General features: G+C 39.6%; 1 protein-coding gene across 2 annotated transcripts; it reads left to right on the top strand.

Annotated features, from left to right (window-relative positions):
* The first annotated feature begins 1,649 nt into the window (after positions 1-1,649).
* On the top strand, positions 1,650-18,402 carry LOC134537308 (pseudouridylate synthase TRUB2, mitochondrial). Of its 2 annotated transcripts, none has more exons than XM_063377605.1 (6): positions 1,650-1,937; positions 3,913-4,104; positions 6,158-6,374; positions 13,729-13,865; positions 16,601-16,843; positions 18,167-18,402. In XM_063377605.1, exons 1-6 carry the CDS (start codon positions 1,814-1,816, stop codon positions 18,205-18,207), a joined length of 954 nt encoding a protein of 317 aa, XP_063233675.1. In that variant the 5' UTR covers positions 1,650-1,813; the 3' UTR covers positions 18,208-18,402. The 2 variants fall into 2 exon arrangements, with proteins under 2 accessions (XP_063233675.1, XP_063233676.1); XM_063377606.1 differs by lacking the exon at positions 18,167-18,402 and adding an exon at positions 18,116-18,136 and having other exon boundaries at positions 1,691-1,937; positions 16,601-16,901.
* Positions 18,403-18,784: the final 382 nt, after the last annotated feature.

Raw genomic sequence — 18,784 nt, 5'->3', positions numbered from 1 at the left:
CCAAAAATCAAAGAGCGCGGGAGAACAGAAGCGGTCAGTTTTACAACATAGTCGCACGTTGAACAATCTATGTTTATGGCAAAAACAATTTAAGGCAGTTACAAGTGTAAGTCTGTCCCTAGAAATAGATACAAATGAGCCCTTTTTCGTAGTTTGGCGGAAGCACCTTGCCACACCCGGCGGAGTGATATGGCGAACGTGGTCGGTAGCGGCGCTATCTTCGTAGCGTTCGCGCACTGTTCAAACCTGCACGGGCGCGTTCGTCGCACACGCTTCTGGGCAAGTGTTGATGTATAACGGCCTGTGCAACGAGAGGAGCACTGACGGTTGGCGTCAGTGTCACACACATCCTTAACAGTGCACATACTTATGTGAATATTATAACTTGAAGTAAATTCTTACGGGAATTAAATATATTGGTACTCATACAGGTACCTAACACTCGGCACGAGTTCTTTACTTAGTTGCAGACACAGTCACTGACCTGACTCGTACGGCCGTGATGCAAGGGTGCGTTCCGCCAGCGGGAACTGGTACCACAGAATAAACAATTACTGTTTATTCTGTGCTGGTACTAATTGGTGGAGACCAGGCTTTACTATCATAGGAGGCACGATGTCGGGGATAGTTGTACTATTATAAAGTTTTGTTTTTTAATACATACATGCTGTGTAAATTCTGCAATGTAAACGATAGCAATATGTACAGATGAATCATGTAGACTTGCCAACTTTTCGAGATTTCTGCGACTTTTCCAGGTGGCATCACTGTAATTTTACAATATAATTCTGTTTCATTCACGAAAATACATCTACCACATGCTAATATATTACACATTGGTTCTTCTAGCTTCATACACGAATACACTTAATCAAATAATTTATTTCTACAATTTCTCAACCATAGTTCTGTTTTCATCCCAGGGCGTGAAGCTTCGGGATTACTATGTCGCTATAAGTGACAAAGTTGCTGTGATTTCGCCTGCGATTTTCAATTTGCCAGTCTCAACTAGTCATACGGACAAAATTTGTTGCTACTCCCACCACTAAACCTAACCTAACTTACCATCAACGCGATTTTAAAGTATTTCAGAACCAAAATCGACGAGCCTTTTTATCAACATTTAAAGTTCCGATATACCTTTTAGGGGGGGGGGGGGGAATTCGAGGAATTGTTCTTTTCCGCCAGCAAGAGGTAGTAAAAAAAATTCAGGCAGTTTGTAATATCATTCCAATCAATAGTTTTCGTTTATAGGGTTTTTCAGTTCCGACGGCGTCAATAATAAGGCCCACAGGCTTTGTATACTGCCTAGGCAGTACCATGTCAGTTTTAGGTATAATATAAATTGTATTTTCGTAAGCCTGATGACACCATAAAATTAAGTATTAATAGAAGGATTATAAAATAACTTTAAAATCAGATAATAGTAGAGAAATTATACATTTATCAATTTATAAATAGTATTCAATTATGTTAAAAGGTGCATAAGTAATTGGTTAATGTATTTACTATTTTAGTCGTTTAGAAATGCACGCTGTTTTGCATGTATTCATACTGTAATGCCTAATACCTAAATTCCATCGAAAAGGCCAATTTGTTGCGTTTATCATATTTGAGAGTGCTTGCCTTTGAATCAATATCATCATAACTTCTGAGCTGTGTTTTGCCAGGCGGACATAGAGGACCTTGACATTATTCACTTAAAATGTGTCTTTTGCGTCAACTTCTATGGTTGACTGTATAAGTAAATAAACATTAACAGGCGCGACAGGACAGGACTGTGCAATAATTTAATGTATGTAAATATGTAATTATGGTACTGGTGTCTGAAGCGCCTATTGTTTGGAAAAATTTGAAAGGAATTTTGTGTGTTTATAAGCCTCCTGGGGTGAAAATATCCTTTCTAAGAAAAACGGTTATAACCAATTTATGCAATGGTAAGTGTTGTTATTTATTTAGATAATACTGAAGGAGAACCACTTTACTGAAAAAAGTAATTAAAAATTACATAAGTTTTTATTCTTGCAAATTCTATAATCATTAAATTAAATTCTCTAAGAGGACAAATACAATTTTTTTTCCTAACCTAACTATGTAATAAATTAAGTGTATTTGGGAGGGGTCTGGGTTATGCGTCTCAGGCCGAAGCCTATACTTACACTCTAAGCATGCAAAGTGTTAGCATGCATCATGTGCTAAGAGAGGGGATTGGCCAGCCATGGCAGCAATTGTTGCCATGACTAACTCTCCTCAATGACTATACTAGACTAAAAACTAGGTAAGTTGGGCCCAGGTAAAACCTGCATAGACACAGGAAAAACCCTGAGCTCAGACATGCAGGATGCAAAAATTTCATGCATTAATAACAAGCAGGTTGGTTACAGGAAACAGAAAGATGGTTCTGGAAGAAGAGTTGGACAGAGTAAAAACAAGCTACTAAGCAATGGGCGGGAGCTTGGACATTGCTGTCCACATTTGGTTTTGGGCAGTACTGGTTATGTGCGACTTTGTCGTTTCCCCCAGGCTGCCAGCCAGCTCTGATGATACTTCAAGTAGTTTAACAATTTTTTTTACCATTTTAACGGTGGTGAGATTAGGTTATTTATTACAAATACTGTTAGATTAGTGTTATTTTTACAGTTGTGTAGATTGTTGATTAGATTAGTTACATTAAAAATACTAAAATATTTTGAATGTTTGGTTAGGCATCACTAATATAAAATTAGGCAAATTTAACCCTACTAACCGTCCTCACTATTTTATAGTATACATGTAACGATTTTGGCATTCAACTTCATTTCTAATCTTTGTTTAAATTTCATGAACGACTGTTTTCCTCAATGTAAGCTCTTCAGCGGGCATTCTGACTGCAATATGACAATCCCATAGGGCACAGGTGTGAATTCTTTGTACAGTTAAATAACAAACAGAGGTGGAAGGGCGTACTGAACGAGAGTCATCTTCAAAATATTCTCGGCCCTCCTGAAACCTTTTTACAGCTCGTTGATGGTTAGTTCCTTCAAAACATCTTCTCTATAAACGTGGCTCAAATTCTTAAAAAATTTCACTGCCTTTTTATCTAGTTTTGTGATAAATTTGATGTAGATTCACTGCTTTTCAACAAGAGAAACCTCTATGCTGATGGAACGTGAAAAATAGGAAAAATAGGTAAGTTTGAATAAGCGGGTGAACCCTAGTGACTTGTAGAGCGGCCGGGCTCCGACTGAGTGACAGACCGATCTGGCACCCCTTCACGTCGCCTTCAGCCATTTATAGCAATTATTTACACAAACTTCGCCAGGCAAACCTTGTGCATCTTATTAGGTAACCTAACCTTACATAACCACTCTTTAAAATGGTAAATTTTTCATTTTAATTTTCACAGAAAAGTGGCTCTCCTTCAGAATTACCTTTATTTTATAGATATATCTAAGTAAAGTTAAAAGTTTAAATTTCTCAATGGTTTGATAACTGCAAAGACTTTTGCAGCTTTTCAAATCCATTATATTACACTAAGTAAATATTTGTTGAAAATACTTGTGGCAGGACAACAAATGCAAGGGAGGTATCGTGTTGGAATTTTAGAAACAGCCCTTAAATAAAAGAAACAATGAAAAAAAAATCAACGTGGTTGTGAGACTGAGTCTTGACTTATTCAAGACACAGCCGTGCAGCATGAGTAATTTTTCCAGATAAATGAACGTCATAAACAATATAGTTTCAAACGGAATACCGAGTGTGAAAATGTGAAATGTAAGGAAAGGAAACACTACTGGAATAAACAGACCGTCCGTGCAGTCATGTGACGTGGTGACAGGTTCACCACGAAGTGCTGCTTCCAGATCGGAGGACGTGCGGAACCGCGGGTCTCCGGAGTAAAGCCCTGTACTGACTAGTGTCCCGTGCACGCAGACCTGTGCGAGCTGCAGTGCCGGCCGCCGGGGGACCACGTGTTCATCGAGGGAGACCCCCTGAAGGCCCTGACGGTGCGCAAGGCTCTGAGCTTCGCGGACCACGTCCTGGTGGTCGGGCCCCGCTACCAGCCGGAGGACTTGCGCTGCGGCTGGGCCATGCACCTCGGGAGGGACACGTCTGGCGTCTGCGGTCAGTCCCAACCCCAGCCCCGCTGTGCTGAGCAGGGGGGGCCGCCTTCTGACCCTCAGTCCCACCAACAATGGGGAGGAATTTGAAAGGAAACGGTGGGCAAAGTGGTTCCACCCCTCCCCTTCCCCCGAAGTGAAAAAACTGTGTACCTACGCTCCTGAAGCTGAGGTCTGCTGATGTAAATGTATTAGAAGCATGCTCTAGTAAAATGGCATAGTCAAAAGCAGACTTTATGAAAATATTAAATGAGTCATACAAAACCTGTTATTACTAATTCTATAAGGCCAGTATGAAAAAAAAAACTAGAAAAAAAAATATATATATATTTTAATTCTAAAAAGTATTTTATTGCAATTTTTTTTTTACTGCCAAATTTATGGTTGAAAGCCCAGTTGCAGTTTTTTTTAATGGTTCTTGCGATGGGGAAGCTTGAATTGAAAGATTTTTTTGGATCCACACCGTTGCTGGTTTTAACTGTAGGATGTAGAGAAACCACAGGAATGACCAAGAAAGATGAATTTACAAACATACAGAAAACCAGATGGGATCATCTGATTGATGTCAAATGTTAAACACATAAACATCACAAAGAGAATTCCGTGGAAAGTATTAGTCAGAAAAAATAATCATAGCACAGACAAACTTTGGGCTAACAGCAAGACAGTTGCAGCAAGAACAGAAAATACAAACAACACTCGTGGACAACACAGTGCAAACAGATGACCCCAACGATGATACAAACATAACTACGACTGCACATACGAACACAGTCGGTTTGCTAAAACAAACAGTTGCAATGTTTCAGGAACTGACATCTGTTCCCATCATCAGTCACAAATGGACAAACCTCAGTCTACTTGTGCCTGATGGGAACATACAGTAAGTCCTCTATTTACGTCGTACCGATTTACGTCGTTTCGGATTAACGTCACTAATGTTTGAGTACTCATGTTTCAATTTAAGTTGTCGCCGATTCACAATAACGTCGTTTACAATGGCCGTAAATCTTTATTTTAACCAAAACACCGTATATAATTCGTTTATAATTCTTTGTTTCCTTCGGTAGTTAATTTATGCTATGTAGCGTAAGCTACACGTTCACCGCCTTATCTTATCATACATCATGAGGGACGCTTCCTGCTATTACGTACAGTATGTACTATATATCTGTTTTTATATTTCAATCAATAAAGATAATAAAGCAGCTGGTTAAATAACCATTCTTTAAAGCTGAGAAGTACTAGTTGGACTTGTTTCCCACGCTGTCGGTTGTCATTTGCTGATAAAATTGCCCGTTGTCACGTATGTATGCCAGCGCTTCCGGCCGTGGCATGAAACATGGCTCATTTTGCGTCGTTTCTATTTACGTCGCGGTTTTCAGGAACGTAACCCCGACGTAAACCGAGGACTTACTGTATGTCGGTTCCCGAAACGTAGCAACTGTTTGTTTTAGGAAGTGTACTGTGTTCGTATGTGCTGCTTTCATTGTGTTGTTTGTATTTGCTGTTCTTGCTACCACTGTCTTGCTGTTGTCAGCCCAACATTTGTGTGATGTGGTATTTCTTCTGACTAATACCGTCCACAGAATTCTCTCTGTGGTGTCTACATGTTTAACATTTTATGATGACTGATTTTGACTGGTTTTCTGTTTGTGTATTCGTCTTTCTTGGTCATTCCTGTGGTTTCTGTTTGTCTTACAGTTAAAACCAGCAGTGGCGTATATCCATGAAAATCTTTCAAACCTTGTTGCAGTATTCTCTGGACCGATGGTCGGAACTTAACCCCTGTACCGTACTGTTACACTGCAACTGTATTACATTTTAACTAGCTGCACAGATAGAAACAGGGAAATTTTATGGTTTTATTTCATGATAGGCTGAATTTCAAACCACTTTTTCTCTGTCTTCTTATATTTGGCCAGAAGTCATGAAGGGCTGTCCACCAATGAAAAACTTTCAACCAAGGAAGTATAAAGTCACAGGCAACTCTTGGCACGTATCCTAGCTAATGTTACATTAGAGTTAAGAGCGTGGGTGACTGTGGTTGACTGTAGTTCTAGGACTGAACGAGGGGCTGCGGCTGGCCAGGCGGCTCCACCTGTCGCGGCCCACGAGGGCCTATCACGTCAAGGGGCTGCTGGGCCAAGCCACCGACACCTACTTCGTCGACGGCCAGGTCGTGGAGAAGGCCACCTTCCACCACGTCAAGAAGAGCGTGGTGGACAAGATCCTGGCGGCGATGCAAGCAGCCCACCAGAAGCAGATGTTCGAGTGAGTCCATTACCGCTGCTGGATCATTGTTGGCCGTATTGCGAGGCCTTAAGGAAGTTAGAATTGCAATATAGTAGGGGTGTGTGGGAATTGAATTTGCGGGAAATTTTCGGGAAAAATAAATTTTTCCCGCGGGAAACGGGACGGATTGGGAAAAATTTTATCAAAATAATAATAAAAAAGAGAGCAAATTTTTGACTCTGATAATGAACCCTAGTATCAAAGGAATAATTTCAAATTAAACTTAAATACTTTAAATACTTCTTTGTAAATCTAAAAGCTATAATTATTATTATTTTTTAAAAAGTTTTTCACTTCAAAGAATATAGATTACTGGAATATAGGCATGTACCAACTCAAGCATGTATTATACATATTACATTTTACCTCTCTCTCCCTCTCTCTCTGTGTGTTTGTGTGTGTGTGTATATATGTGTGTGTGTATATACACACACATACATGAGAGAGAGAGAGAGAGAGAGGCAGGGATGGTCACGTCTGCATGATTGCATGGTAACCAGGAAACACTTAAGCCGATTGTTGCACCATGGTTACAGGCTTAATGAATACTAGCAGGTTGTATATTGCAGTATTTGCAATTATTAATAAAAGTTACAAAATTCTGTAACACACAAACAAAGAACATGAACGAGAATGTAGTTTCCACAGAACTACAGATACAGAAAAAAACACCTTCTTAGATGGTTGCGGTTCATAAACTAATCACCGCATAGAGGACTCAAATATTGGCTCTCAGCATCTGGCTCACGAGTGTAGTCAGAGAGGGGCCAGAGCTTCCATGTGAAGCTTTCTTTATTTGTAATAATAATAATAATAATAATACAGCTCATTAAGATTAAATTGACTTATGTGTGGTTCAGTTTATGGCCATGTATGTGCAGTCTTGGAGAGTAGTCTTCTGTATAATCATGCAATAAGTGGCACTTTATATTTATGATTTTTAGGTTTTGAAAAAAACATTTCTGGAGTGATTAAACCTTTAACCTTAAAACAAATGTGACAAACACTGAAATATTACTGTTAATGTACATCCTACTAATATTATAAATGTGAAAGTTTGTATGTATGGATGGATGGATGGATGGATGGATGTTAGTTACTCTTTCACGTAAAAACTACGGACTGGATTTAAATGAAATTTGGCCTACAGCTAGCTTATAACCTGGATTAACACATAGACCCCATATTAATATGAAATTCCATCCCTAAGGGAGTGAAAAAGTGATAATTTCATTTTATAACAGAAAAAATCATAGGTCATAGACATACAAATAGTGAGTGAGTGTCATTTCTCTATGTCTGACACACGATCATACACATAGTAAGGTCTGGCAAATTAATATTTTTCTCCTTGGTGAGACCAGCCCGCTTAGTGGAGCTCGCAGCGGCTAGCAAAATAAAGGCACTCATAACAGTTTTGTTCTTAACTTCGTCAATAGATAGAGTTAGTTGCCTTGAATTTTAAACGCACCATCATTTGATGTGTTTGTCATGTCTTTAATTTTCATTTGTTTGTGCTGTATGCGTTCCTATACCATTCATCCGATTGCGATGAAATTTTGGTGATTTGTTATGCACATGCCCATGAAGGTTACTGAGACGATATACGTAACTATTTTTCAATAGTTGGAGCACGAATTGTGTCAAAAAATGTGTTTATTTCATTTTATATAGTGGCACTTTGTCTGTTTTTGTTGTATAAGTGCTCACGCATGACACAATTTATTTAAATATAGAAGGGAGACAGAGATAGAGTTTTATATATATATATATATATATATATATATATATATATATATAGTGAGATAGAGACGGAGAGACAAGTTGAGATAGAGTGAGGTATAGAGAATGAAATGGGTTAGATAAAGAGATATACCTATAGATGTATAGAGCTATATAGAGACTTATATATAGAACATATAGAGATAGTGGGAAGTATATATGTAGGTATAAAGAGATAAATAGAGATAGATAGATACATAGATGTATATACATAGATGTAGATAGAGATAAATATATATAGAGATGGATAGATGATTTGTATATGTGGAACTACTTCAAACATATTACAAAACAAAACTGAATGAGGCATTGCAATGCAGGCCGAGCATTAGCTAGATAATGGAATTTTTTCAATTTTAGTAATCTCTTATTTTTCAGCTTTTTTCTATATTGCTTTATAAAGTCTAAATTACATACAGACCAGGTAAATAACTACAAACTGGCAGAACAACGTCTGTCGGGATCTGAAAGTGATATAAATTAATTTTCACACTTGACATTCAAATTAAGAAGACAATTACTAACTACGTACACCCTGTGTTCAGCCCAGGCAATGCCGGGTATTGTAGCTAGTAAACTTATATTTGAGCAAGGGGTAATGTAATTATTATTAAATCATCTAGAAATGTATATGTTAAGAACAAAAGATAATACAAAATCAATTTTCAGTTTTCATTTTATATTAGAATTTTCTTTGTATTATGTATTTTTGAATTTTGAGTCCTTAATTTTTTTAAGCAGGTTTTGCTTTCAGGTGTGCTATCATTTCACTTGCTGTTTGATAATCAGTGTAAATAATTTATTGCACCCAGTTAGACTAAACAATTGTGCCAATATCTCTGCACCACCTAATAATAAATTTAATAAACGAGCAACGAGACGGAAGCTGGTAAGTAGCTCCCGTCTGCAGTCGGCCAGCTCTTCACCCCTTCCCTCCCCAATCATCCTTCTCCCTCATAACCCATTCCATCTGCCAAGCAAGTTTTCCACAGAGGTATGGAAAATATAGAAAACCTAACAATTTCAAGGAAAATTTTGAAGGCCAGCGAAAACACTTAAGTTGTAAATTTTGTAGCCAATTTCTGCAAGCCCCGGCGGCCCGCCAATACTTTCCCCGCCCTCCCCTTCTTAAACTTGTCCGCCCCACCTCTAGTCCAGCCATGCCGCCCCTCCTTCCCCTCTTTTCTCCTCCTTTCCCCTGTGTACCGCGATTTTAGCGCCTCTATCGGCTTAGTTTTTGCTGGTATATAAGCCCCTGGCCTGAGGCTATTCCTCGCAGTCCTCGCTCCCTCTGAGCAAGGCTGTCCACCGACATGTGCACTACGAGCTCGTTCTGACACCGTTACTATGCCCGTCGGCTCCTTGATCGCCCTTATGGCAGTAGTTGTAAGCCGTTACTATGTTGGAACATAGAGCCGCGTCCTTATTAGCTGCGCTTTATTTGCTGCGCCTGTTTCCTTTTGCAAACACAGCAAGTGGTCTGTGTTCGGGATTTGCGGATTTCCTCGGGTGCGTTTTCATAAGGTGTTTTTTTTAGTTTGAGGTTGTACTTGGACTTTCCGTTTTTCGGTGTCTGTCTTTGACGGTCCTTGTGCAACACATGTCCGGTGTTTCTATTGTAATTTCGGGTATAGTACCTCCTTACGTTCTTAAATTTGCTAGGGGCTGTTAGGCTCATCTAACTTTAGTAGGAGATGCATTCTGTTTTATTCGTGTTGTGTATTAAGAGTTCTTAATTACAGATATTTATACGGGTATATTTATATTTGTTCATGATAATTTACTTAGCTACCAAACACTTGAATGGCGTTCATAAGTATGCGTTTAAGGCATGTACTGTTTATACAAGTGCGTTGATTTGTATATGCGCTCTAACTTATCGTATTACTAACGTTATTAAGGCTACGGTCTAGAGGAAGTAAGTCAGATTTTGCATCCATATATGTGTGTTGCATTTGTAATTCGTATGTGACTGTGCGCCCGTAATTATAGCGCAATTCATATAGACATGGGCGTTAACATAAATTTGTTTTATATGAATGTATCTATTTCCACTATATAAATATCTTATACATTTGTTATTTGTGATGATATTGTTCTGAATTGTTATAAAATAAAATATATATTTTGGTACCTCTTGTATTAAGTCTGTTCGTTAGGGTCAGCCCCATTACGTCTTTAACTCACACTTACGGTGCTTGCCGAACTAGTGTTTCACTAGTAAGTGTATAAGGGTGATATGTCCGCTTAGTGGTTGTAGCCGACCTGGTGTGTCCGGATCGGTTACAATTTCAATGTGCAGTTTGGTGGTAGCTAAATTATTTCCTTTATAACTATGAACGGAATTAAGGTTCTCTATCTGCAAGAACAATTCCTATTGGTTCCAATAGAATTATTGTAATTATGACAGGAAAAAAACAGTTTTCCCAAAGAGTAATATATGCAGGGCTAGATTTTAAGGAATATTTTAACCTGCCCAACGGACAGGTGTAATCGAAAATTTGCCTGTCCGCCATCCAATTTGCCTGTCCGCTGTTTTACCCAAATAAAAAAAAATAATAGTCACTGAAAAAGTGAGAAAAAAGGATTTTTGCTATATTTTGCATTTTCAGACGAGTCACTGTCTGAGTCACTGCACGAATTACTTGGCTGATTCTGTCTTGAACATCTTCGATAAGGAGGCTGAAAGGGTCGACATTTTCTCTGAACATTATGATACCAGAGATTGCTGGTGCTGGATCAAACTCACTTTCAGAAAGTGACTGTATTTGAACACGCATGAGGGCAGACAGTGTATCATCATTTAGACAGTTTCGCCAGTCTGTCTTTATAGACTTCATGAGCGAGAACCCTCGCTCACAATCTGCAGTGTGAACTAGCAGGGATAGCACAAGATCAATGAGAGAGAGTACATTTTCATACTCAGTGTGGTATTTGAGATTGATATCACTCCAATTTGCTTTGGTTACTGGATTATACAGCTGGTAAACTGTGGTCTTTAGACTTGTCCATTCCAACTCAATAATTTCACACTTTACTCCATTATTCACAAGGGAGGGAGAAAAAAAGTGTATCAACCTAACGATGCAAGTGTCACCAAACTCTGGCTGAATGCTTGTAGGCCACGTTTTAAAACTACACAAATTTGTAGCAGTCAGTAATTCACAGAGTCCAGTTTTCTTATCTCAAAGGCGAGATTCTAAATTTTCAACAATTGCATTTATAACAGCTGTTTTCTTGGGTGTCTGCAAAGGAGCTCCTTTCAACTGCTTAGCTTCATTTTCAATTAATTTGTTGCATGCACGGAGATGAAATCCATCTTTGTCACAGAGCTTCTGCAACATGGTGATAGTATCACACAGTGACTTTTTTGTTTCTGCTACAGTCAAATAAGGATGTTGCAAAAGTTGTGAAAAGTAACTCAAAATGGAGGTTACATCGCAAAAGAAGTGAATATACTGAAAAAATTCCAAATTGTTCAGTGCATCTTCAATAAATTTGCATGAACCAGCACTTGATGCATTACACGTTGATTCCTGGCGTAAATTTTCTGCAGTGAGGATAAGTGCAGGAACAATCTTGAACACAATTGTCAAGGCTCGTTTGGTGTGAGAAACCCAACAAGTGCCTCCAACTCTGGTAGGTACGCAGAACTTTATTCTCAGAGTTTCACAATATTTTTTTCAAGATAGCTCAGTGCACTAGACTGTGGTGGAAGAATACATATAATTTCTTCAAGAAATTTTCCACTTTGAGATTCAATGGTGTTTCAGAAAGTGCAGCCTTCAATGCGAGTTCAAAATGGTGTGCTAGACAATGTATAGCAACCAAATTGGGCTGAATTGATTGCTTCAATTTGGTACTAACTCCATTATGCAATCCTCGCATCACTGCTGCACCATCACTTGCAAAGTCTACCAAATGCAGCTTTAAATCTGAAATGGTGAACCCACAATACTCATTAAAACACACAATATGCAGTCATAAATCAGGGCTGCATTAGGCCTTTCTACATGTTTAACACCTACAAACTTACAATGTATTACCCCTTTAACAGAAAACCTTACATAAACAATGACCTGTTCTTGTACAGCACTGTCTGTAGACTCATCACACATTACTGAAATATATGGTGCACTTCTTAAGTTATTTTCCAATTCCTGGCGTTCTATTTCTGCAATGGAACCCAGAAATTCTTTGCACTTCTTGTCAGTGCGGTAAGTATTACCAACATCCAGGCCTTTCTTTTTGTCAAGTATACACTGCCAAACAGTCTGTGAAAGGTCGCCCATGTTTAGCCAGGGCATGAGACGTACGAAACAGTATTTCCAGTTTAGTGAAAACATCCTTTTGAATACTTTGTAAGGTCATCTCTGCTTTGGATTGTCCAGGTTTTGTCAGTATTGCATCTTCCATATCATGAGACTTGTTGTGGGCACTGCTTGTAGCATGCGACGTTAGGTTTTCCTTGCGAAAACTTGAGCAGCCCGTAACAAAAACTGATCCAGATGATTTTGAATGCGTTTCGCAGACTTTGCAAAACATTTGTTTTGTTTCTGTGTCGTAACAAAGCCAAAGAAACTCGGAACACCAAGACGATAAAAAGGTACGGGACCGGGCGATTTTGTCATATTTAACATTATATTCTGACTTGTCCTCGTCCGTTTTTCTTTTCATTTTGGTGGATTTGAAGCACCTGTAATGAATTTCCACATTGTGTAACGCAGTTAATTAAATACTTAAACAATCGCCGTGACAAGATAAACTGTAAAAGATTACAGTGTCCTCTGTAAACAAGTAATGTTTATTTTTTGATGCAACAGTTGACAGGCGAATTTTCAAGCAGTCGCAGTCACTGCGGCCACTGTCAGCTGCATCTGGAGTACGCCGTGAAATGTTAACCACGCGAAAACGCTTTTCTGTTAACAAACTATGTTATAGTAGAGCAAGGAATTAGTAAAGTCGAGATTTATAAATAAAATAAATTTAAAAAATTATATTTCGAAAGTATACAACGAATTACGTAATTGTTGGCTGCACTGCAACAAAATTAATATTAAAACATGGCATCAAAAACAAACATCATCGGTGTGAGACGTTTTGCATCTCTAGCATATGAATACGACTATGTTACGTGAATCATGACGTGAACGTAAGATTTTAAGAATTATGATTCAGAAGATTTCAGCACGGTTTGTACATAACCTACTTTTTTTTCCCGCGGTATACAATAGCCAGAGTCGTCCGTCACAAAAGAGCAGCCATTAATGTTTATTTATAGATATTGTCAAAGACGTTTTATTTGCGGTCGCGGTCGCATAAATGTTATTAATCACCTCTGCTGCATTAGTGCGTGCGAATAACCTCGGCGTCACAAGTTGCACCTGTCCACCGGACAGTTGCCTTTTTTATTTTGCCTGCCCGGATGAGATTTTGCCTGTCCCGGGCAGGCGGACAGGCGTTAAAATCGAGCCCTGAATATATGTAAATCTAAAGACTAAACCATATTGTGGTATGGTTACGGAGAGTTTGTAAATGTGTGCCCCGACAGGCAGTGTGGCGTGGACATTCAGAGCCAGGCTGCGTACGACCTCGCCGTGCAGGGCCCCATTCGACCCGGCTCCGGAGACCTGCCCGTCCTGTACGGCATCAAGTGCGTGCACTTCAGTCCTCCACACTTCACTCTGGGTAAGTACGAATGCAGTGGACGAGCTAGCTATGCAAGACCCCTAATTGACCCAAATTTCGTATGCATCGGGGAGCAGCAAAATAAAACGTTTTCTCCTCGGATGGCCTAGTCGCTGACCCCTTACAAATCACTTGGTTTACCAGTAAATACATCATGCAATTTTCCAAAACAATTGTTTTGGACAGGTATTTTGGGGTATCAGATGTGTGTGATTGAATATGTGTGAATGTACGTGTATATGTATGATTTGTGCCGGAAATTAGGCATTTCGTCACTTTTTTTAATTTTTCTATAATTTTAAAAAATTTTGGGATTTTTTATTTTTTTAATTTATCTAGTTGTTAAGGGGGTGATTTACTTTTTGTTAGGCCGGTGTACGCCACGTATTTAAACTTTGTGCCAGTGGACCGAAGCCCCTTCCCAGGGGGCCAATCTGATATTTTGCTGTCTAATGTGGACATGGTCAGCCCGGTTGAAATTTCTCCCGCCTGCAGTCACGTCCCAAGTTTGTAATATTATTTCTCTTCATGACCAAAATCGCATAGGGCAGCTTCTGGCCTGCGAGCTGCTTCTTCTTAGAGGGCTGCTGAGAATAGCAAGTCTCGTCACGAAGCAGTCTCCAGTGGACCGACGTTCTCCAGCTAGTGGCGTTTTCTGTCCCCCCCTTCCTCTCTCTCCACCTCACTTTAGTTCTGAGAAATCAAGCTAGGAGCAGTGACCTGACGGGAAGATGGCCTAATTCAAGGACCTTCTCCCTGGTCCGACAGAGACGTCCCCGACATCTAGCGGAGGAAAAAGTAACCGCGGGCCTGGTCGCCAGCGTGCAGAGCACACCCTCATGACACCTGGTGGCAAGTCAGCTCACCGCCTCAATTAGTTCCCCTTTACGCCGCTAGAGAGCAGCGCCGCGGTGCCTTTAAGCCCTATGCTTCCTTCTCGTGGCCTGTAGGAGTCGATTCTTTGTAGCTTCCTGTTACCGCCGGTAGAGAGCGCGCATGTCGTGTTCTTGTCACGCCCGCCTCGGACTCCTTCGGAAATTTTTGGCTTAGAAGCGAACCTTCCCCCTCCTCCCTAGGGCTTTAGCGCCCGTTTTAATTAGGAGCCTTGTCCGCCATCGCCGGACTCAGTACTCTGATCTCGGCTACTGACCACGTCTTCTCGGCGTCCTCTGCGCTAAGAGGCTTTTCGCGGGAACAGCGATTTCGGTTGCATAAAGGATGTAGTCAGTTGCTTAAGGGATGTGATCCCATTTGTGCAGTAACCAGGCAGATGTAGTTTTTAGAAAAAGTCATGTGTAGTTAAATTTTTTTATGTTTTTATTTTTTTAATTCTTTAAAATTTTGGTTTCCTAACGCGCATCCGCAATTTCTCGGTGCGACGTCATCCTGATGTCGGCGCGAGACACCTCGCAAGCCCTGATTTCACACCCTGTTTGGTGAGTAATCCAGCTTTTTTTTTCTTCCCCAAATTCCCGTTTGTTGGCCTTTCGCGCCAACTGTGTATGACTGTCTGGACGGAGGTCTAATTCGTTTTGAATTTGACATGTGTTTCAGACAGGGTCAAAGTTTCCATTGAGAGAAATTGCTCCCCGCATGATCTTCGGCACCTGCTGCTGATTTCCCCCTTTAGAAGAGTTTTCCTCTCGGTCCGACGTCATCCTGGGAAGACCCGGGTGATATAAGCTCTCTCTCTCTCTCTATATATATATATATATATATATATATATATTCATTCCACTTGCATCGAATCAACTAAATTCACTAACAAGATACCAGCGAGCAGGGCTTTAAGAAAGTAATCTTCAGGAACATGTAAAATCAAGGAAACTCGTGTATATGTAATCGTTGGGAGAATCAAATTTTGGTGCAATTTTTTTAATTTTTGTTTACATAATCATTTATTTGTTAAGGTCTAATATGTATGGTTTTAAATAATCCCGGGGCCCCCCCATAACTTTGTTACTTACTAAGATCTTTATTGTCATGTTGAAATAATGCGAAAACAAAATCTCTTAATAATAAACCAGGAAAACCTATAGACCAAGCTACTGATGTAGTGTATTTATTTATCAAATACCTTCTTCATTTTATCGATCCACGAACTCCCCAAGTTACTAGTGTGCAGGGAGTGTAAATTTTGTCTTGTGCACCGCCTCGTGCCCCCTCTGGTAATTAACTTTATTTTTCTTTGTATTTTGCCCAGCAGTTTCCAAGGACTTTTTATTAAAATAAAATAATTTTATTTTGAGGCACGAGGGGCGTTACAGATTTATTGTAAGAAAATGTATTGGTATATACATCTAGATTAATTGTGCCTTTATTAGATTTTTACATAAATATTTAGAGTATTAAAAATCTTTAATTCTTTATAATTTAGCACTAGATAGATTTTAAAAAAATGGCCTTTTTATAGTACGCCTATAATACGTGATACTTCAGGTAGCTCGTGTGTGTGTAGTATATGCTAATTTTTTATTATTTTCAAATTTGTATTGATATGTTAATTCAGTTTTTTTTTATTATTTATTTTGTGACAAATTTTTTTTTATGTGTGTACCTGGTTAGTAAAGATTTATTTATTTATTTATTTATTTATTTATTTAATATTTGTTGCATGCCTACCTACAGCTTATGGCCTTGGGTGGTAGGCACGATACAAACAACAATGTATGTGGTTAAGTAAATAAATAAAGAAAGCAGTTCAGTGTTAGCTCCGTGCGTGTGGCTTGCCGCAGAGATCCAGTGCATCAACGAGTACGAGATGTACCTGAAGACGCTGGTGCACGAGCTGGGCCTGCAGCTGCGCAGTGCTGCCACCTGCGCGGCCGTGCAGTGCATCCGCTACGGCCACCTGACCACACAGCACGCACTGCTGCGCCGGCACTGGCGTCTGCAGCACGTCCTGGCCAACCTGCGACAGTGCGCGGAGGCACTGGGGCACGGCGCCCTAGCGCGGGACTCTGCCGCGCTCGTGGCAGGTGTGTCTTCTGCCCAGCGAGCATTCAAATAGTTGGTTGATTAGATCGGGATATAAACGTAAGTAAGATATGAGGAATCTGTCATCCTGAAATATAATTACATAAATTTTTTTAGTAGATGTTAATAGCGACTAAACCAAATGCACACCTACCCCTTCATCCTTATTAATTGCTGCCAGCGATGTTTCCTTTGACAGTTCAACCAACTATCTCCCCTCTGCCCCTCTTGCTTCACGTCACTTTTTGCCGTAGCAGCGAACACTGGCTGCCGGTTCCTCCCCTGCACTCCCCCTCCTACTTCCTAACATCCCGCATCTCACGCAAGCCATGACAAAGCGCCATGTACATGCATTATTTTCTTGGGTCTCTTTCCTTTTTGGAAAATGTCTCGGATTTGGTGTGAAAAATGGAAAAATTTATTTAATGATTCGAGGGGACGGGGGTAGTCCAGTCGGTCAAAAATGATTATTACGACCCCCCTTCCTCCTCATTATGACCATATTTTCCGGGAACCGTGAGGGGTCGTAAAATTGTGGAAACTATGAGTTGCCAGCGACTAGCAGTGTAGGGAGGAAATCACTACAATTTATTTTCTTTCTTCTCTCTTCTCTCACGCTGCACAACTTGGTTGCAGTTGCTGCTGTGTGTTGCACCAGAAATGTTGGAATGTGGAGGGAAGGGCCAGTTTAGTTCATTTGCTGTAAACAAAATATTTTTATGGCCCTGCTAAATCTTTCCATCCAAAAAATTTCTAAGTTTGGGATTTTCCAGTAGACACACTGCTGTGTGACTAATAAAACAAAGTGTGCCTAGTTCATGTTTTTTTTTTTTTAAATTTTATGTCTTATTCTCTTATACCATTATACCATAACAACGTAGGTATGCAGTATTTATGAATGGCATATGTCCATCACGTGGGCCTTAAATAATATTAATTTCAGCAGGACTGAACTATGGTGCTCTGGCTCTTGTCACACGACTTGTTGGATCCATATGGGGAGACATGGGGGAGGGGGAAGCCTCAAAGTCATGATGCCACTGTTGCCACCTGCCTCGCGCGCCCACTTGCGTCGCAGAAGCTATGGCAGCCAATTTTTTTTATAGAAACACAATTGAGAGTATTAAAACCCAAACAAATACACACTGAATGTTAAAAAATAACACGTTTCATTGTGATTTTTTTTATCATTTATAGTTAGGTGTCAAAATTTCAGATTTTTCGATAGTTCCTGAGAATGTGTTTTCAGTGCTTTGTTTAAACTGGGGTTCCAGTATAGGTTTGTAGTCGTACAACAGGAAACAAAGAAGCAAAATCTTGTCCAGGTTCCGGATGTCGTCAACAAGCCACAGAAGCAGGAGGCTAAACGTTTGACCATTAAACTTCATCAGCTTCGCTTCTGACAAGTGCATCTTATCTGCATGGCCGTGTACGGACTGTGATGTAATTGTCGCAAGAAGAGCAGTGTCTCTCTGTGTGTGAAGTGACAGCTCAGTTGAAGATTCAGTTGCTAAGAAAGACTGCAAATAACTAAACATTAAAACAGATAATTGTTGTGTAATTTTTATTGTGTTATAATCATATTTATTGGTACTCCTCTATTATAAAGTACCTTACTCTAATTATTCTCACTTTAAACTACATATTTTGAGTGGTAAGAAAGATGTTTCACATTTAGTAAAAGTTAAGTTCAGTATAGAGTAATTTTATTTAGTACTAAAAAAAAAGGGTGAGGTTTTTTCAGGTATGTTGCTATGAGATTTCACTGTACTACCATTAGTACACTACCAGTACTGTAACAACTAGTAGTACAGTACTAGTATCCTTCCTACTAATAGTACTTCTAGTAGCAACTCTATTGGTATCTCTTCTAGTACTAACACCTGTGCTAGTAATACTAATAGCGCTAGCATTGCTGTTACTACTACTGATTGTTTAATGTA

Source organism: Bacillus rossius, chromosome 12, assembly GCF_032445375.1.
Source record: "Bacillus rossius redtenbacheri isolate Brsri chromosome 12, Brsri_v3, whole genome shotgun sequence".
Lineage (NCBI taxonomy): Eukaryota > Metazoa > Arthropoda > Insecta > Phasmatodea > Bacillidae > Bacillus > Bacillus rossius.
This window is presented reverse-complemented; position numbering and strand designations above follow the sequence as displayed.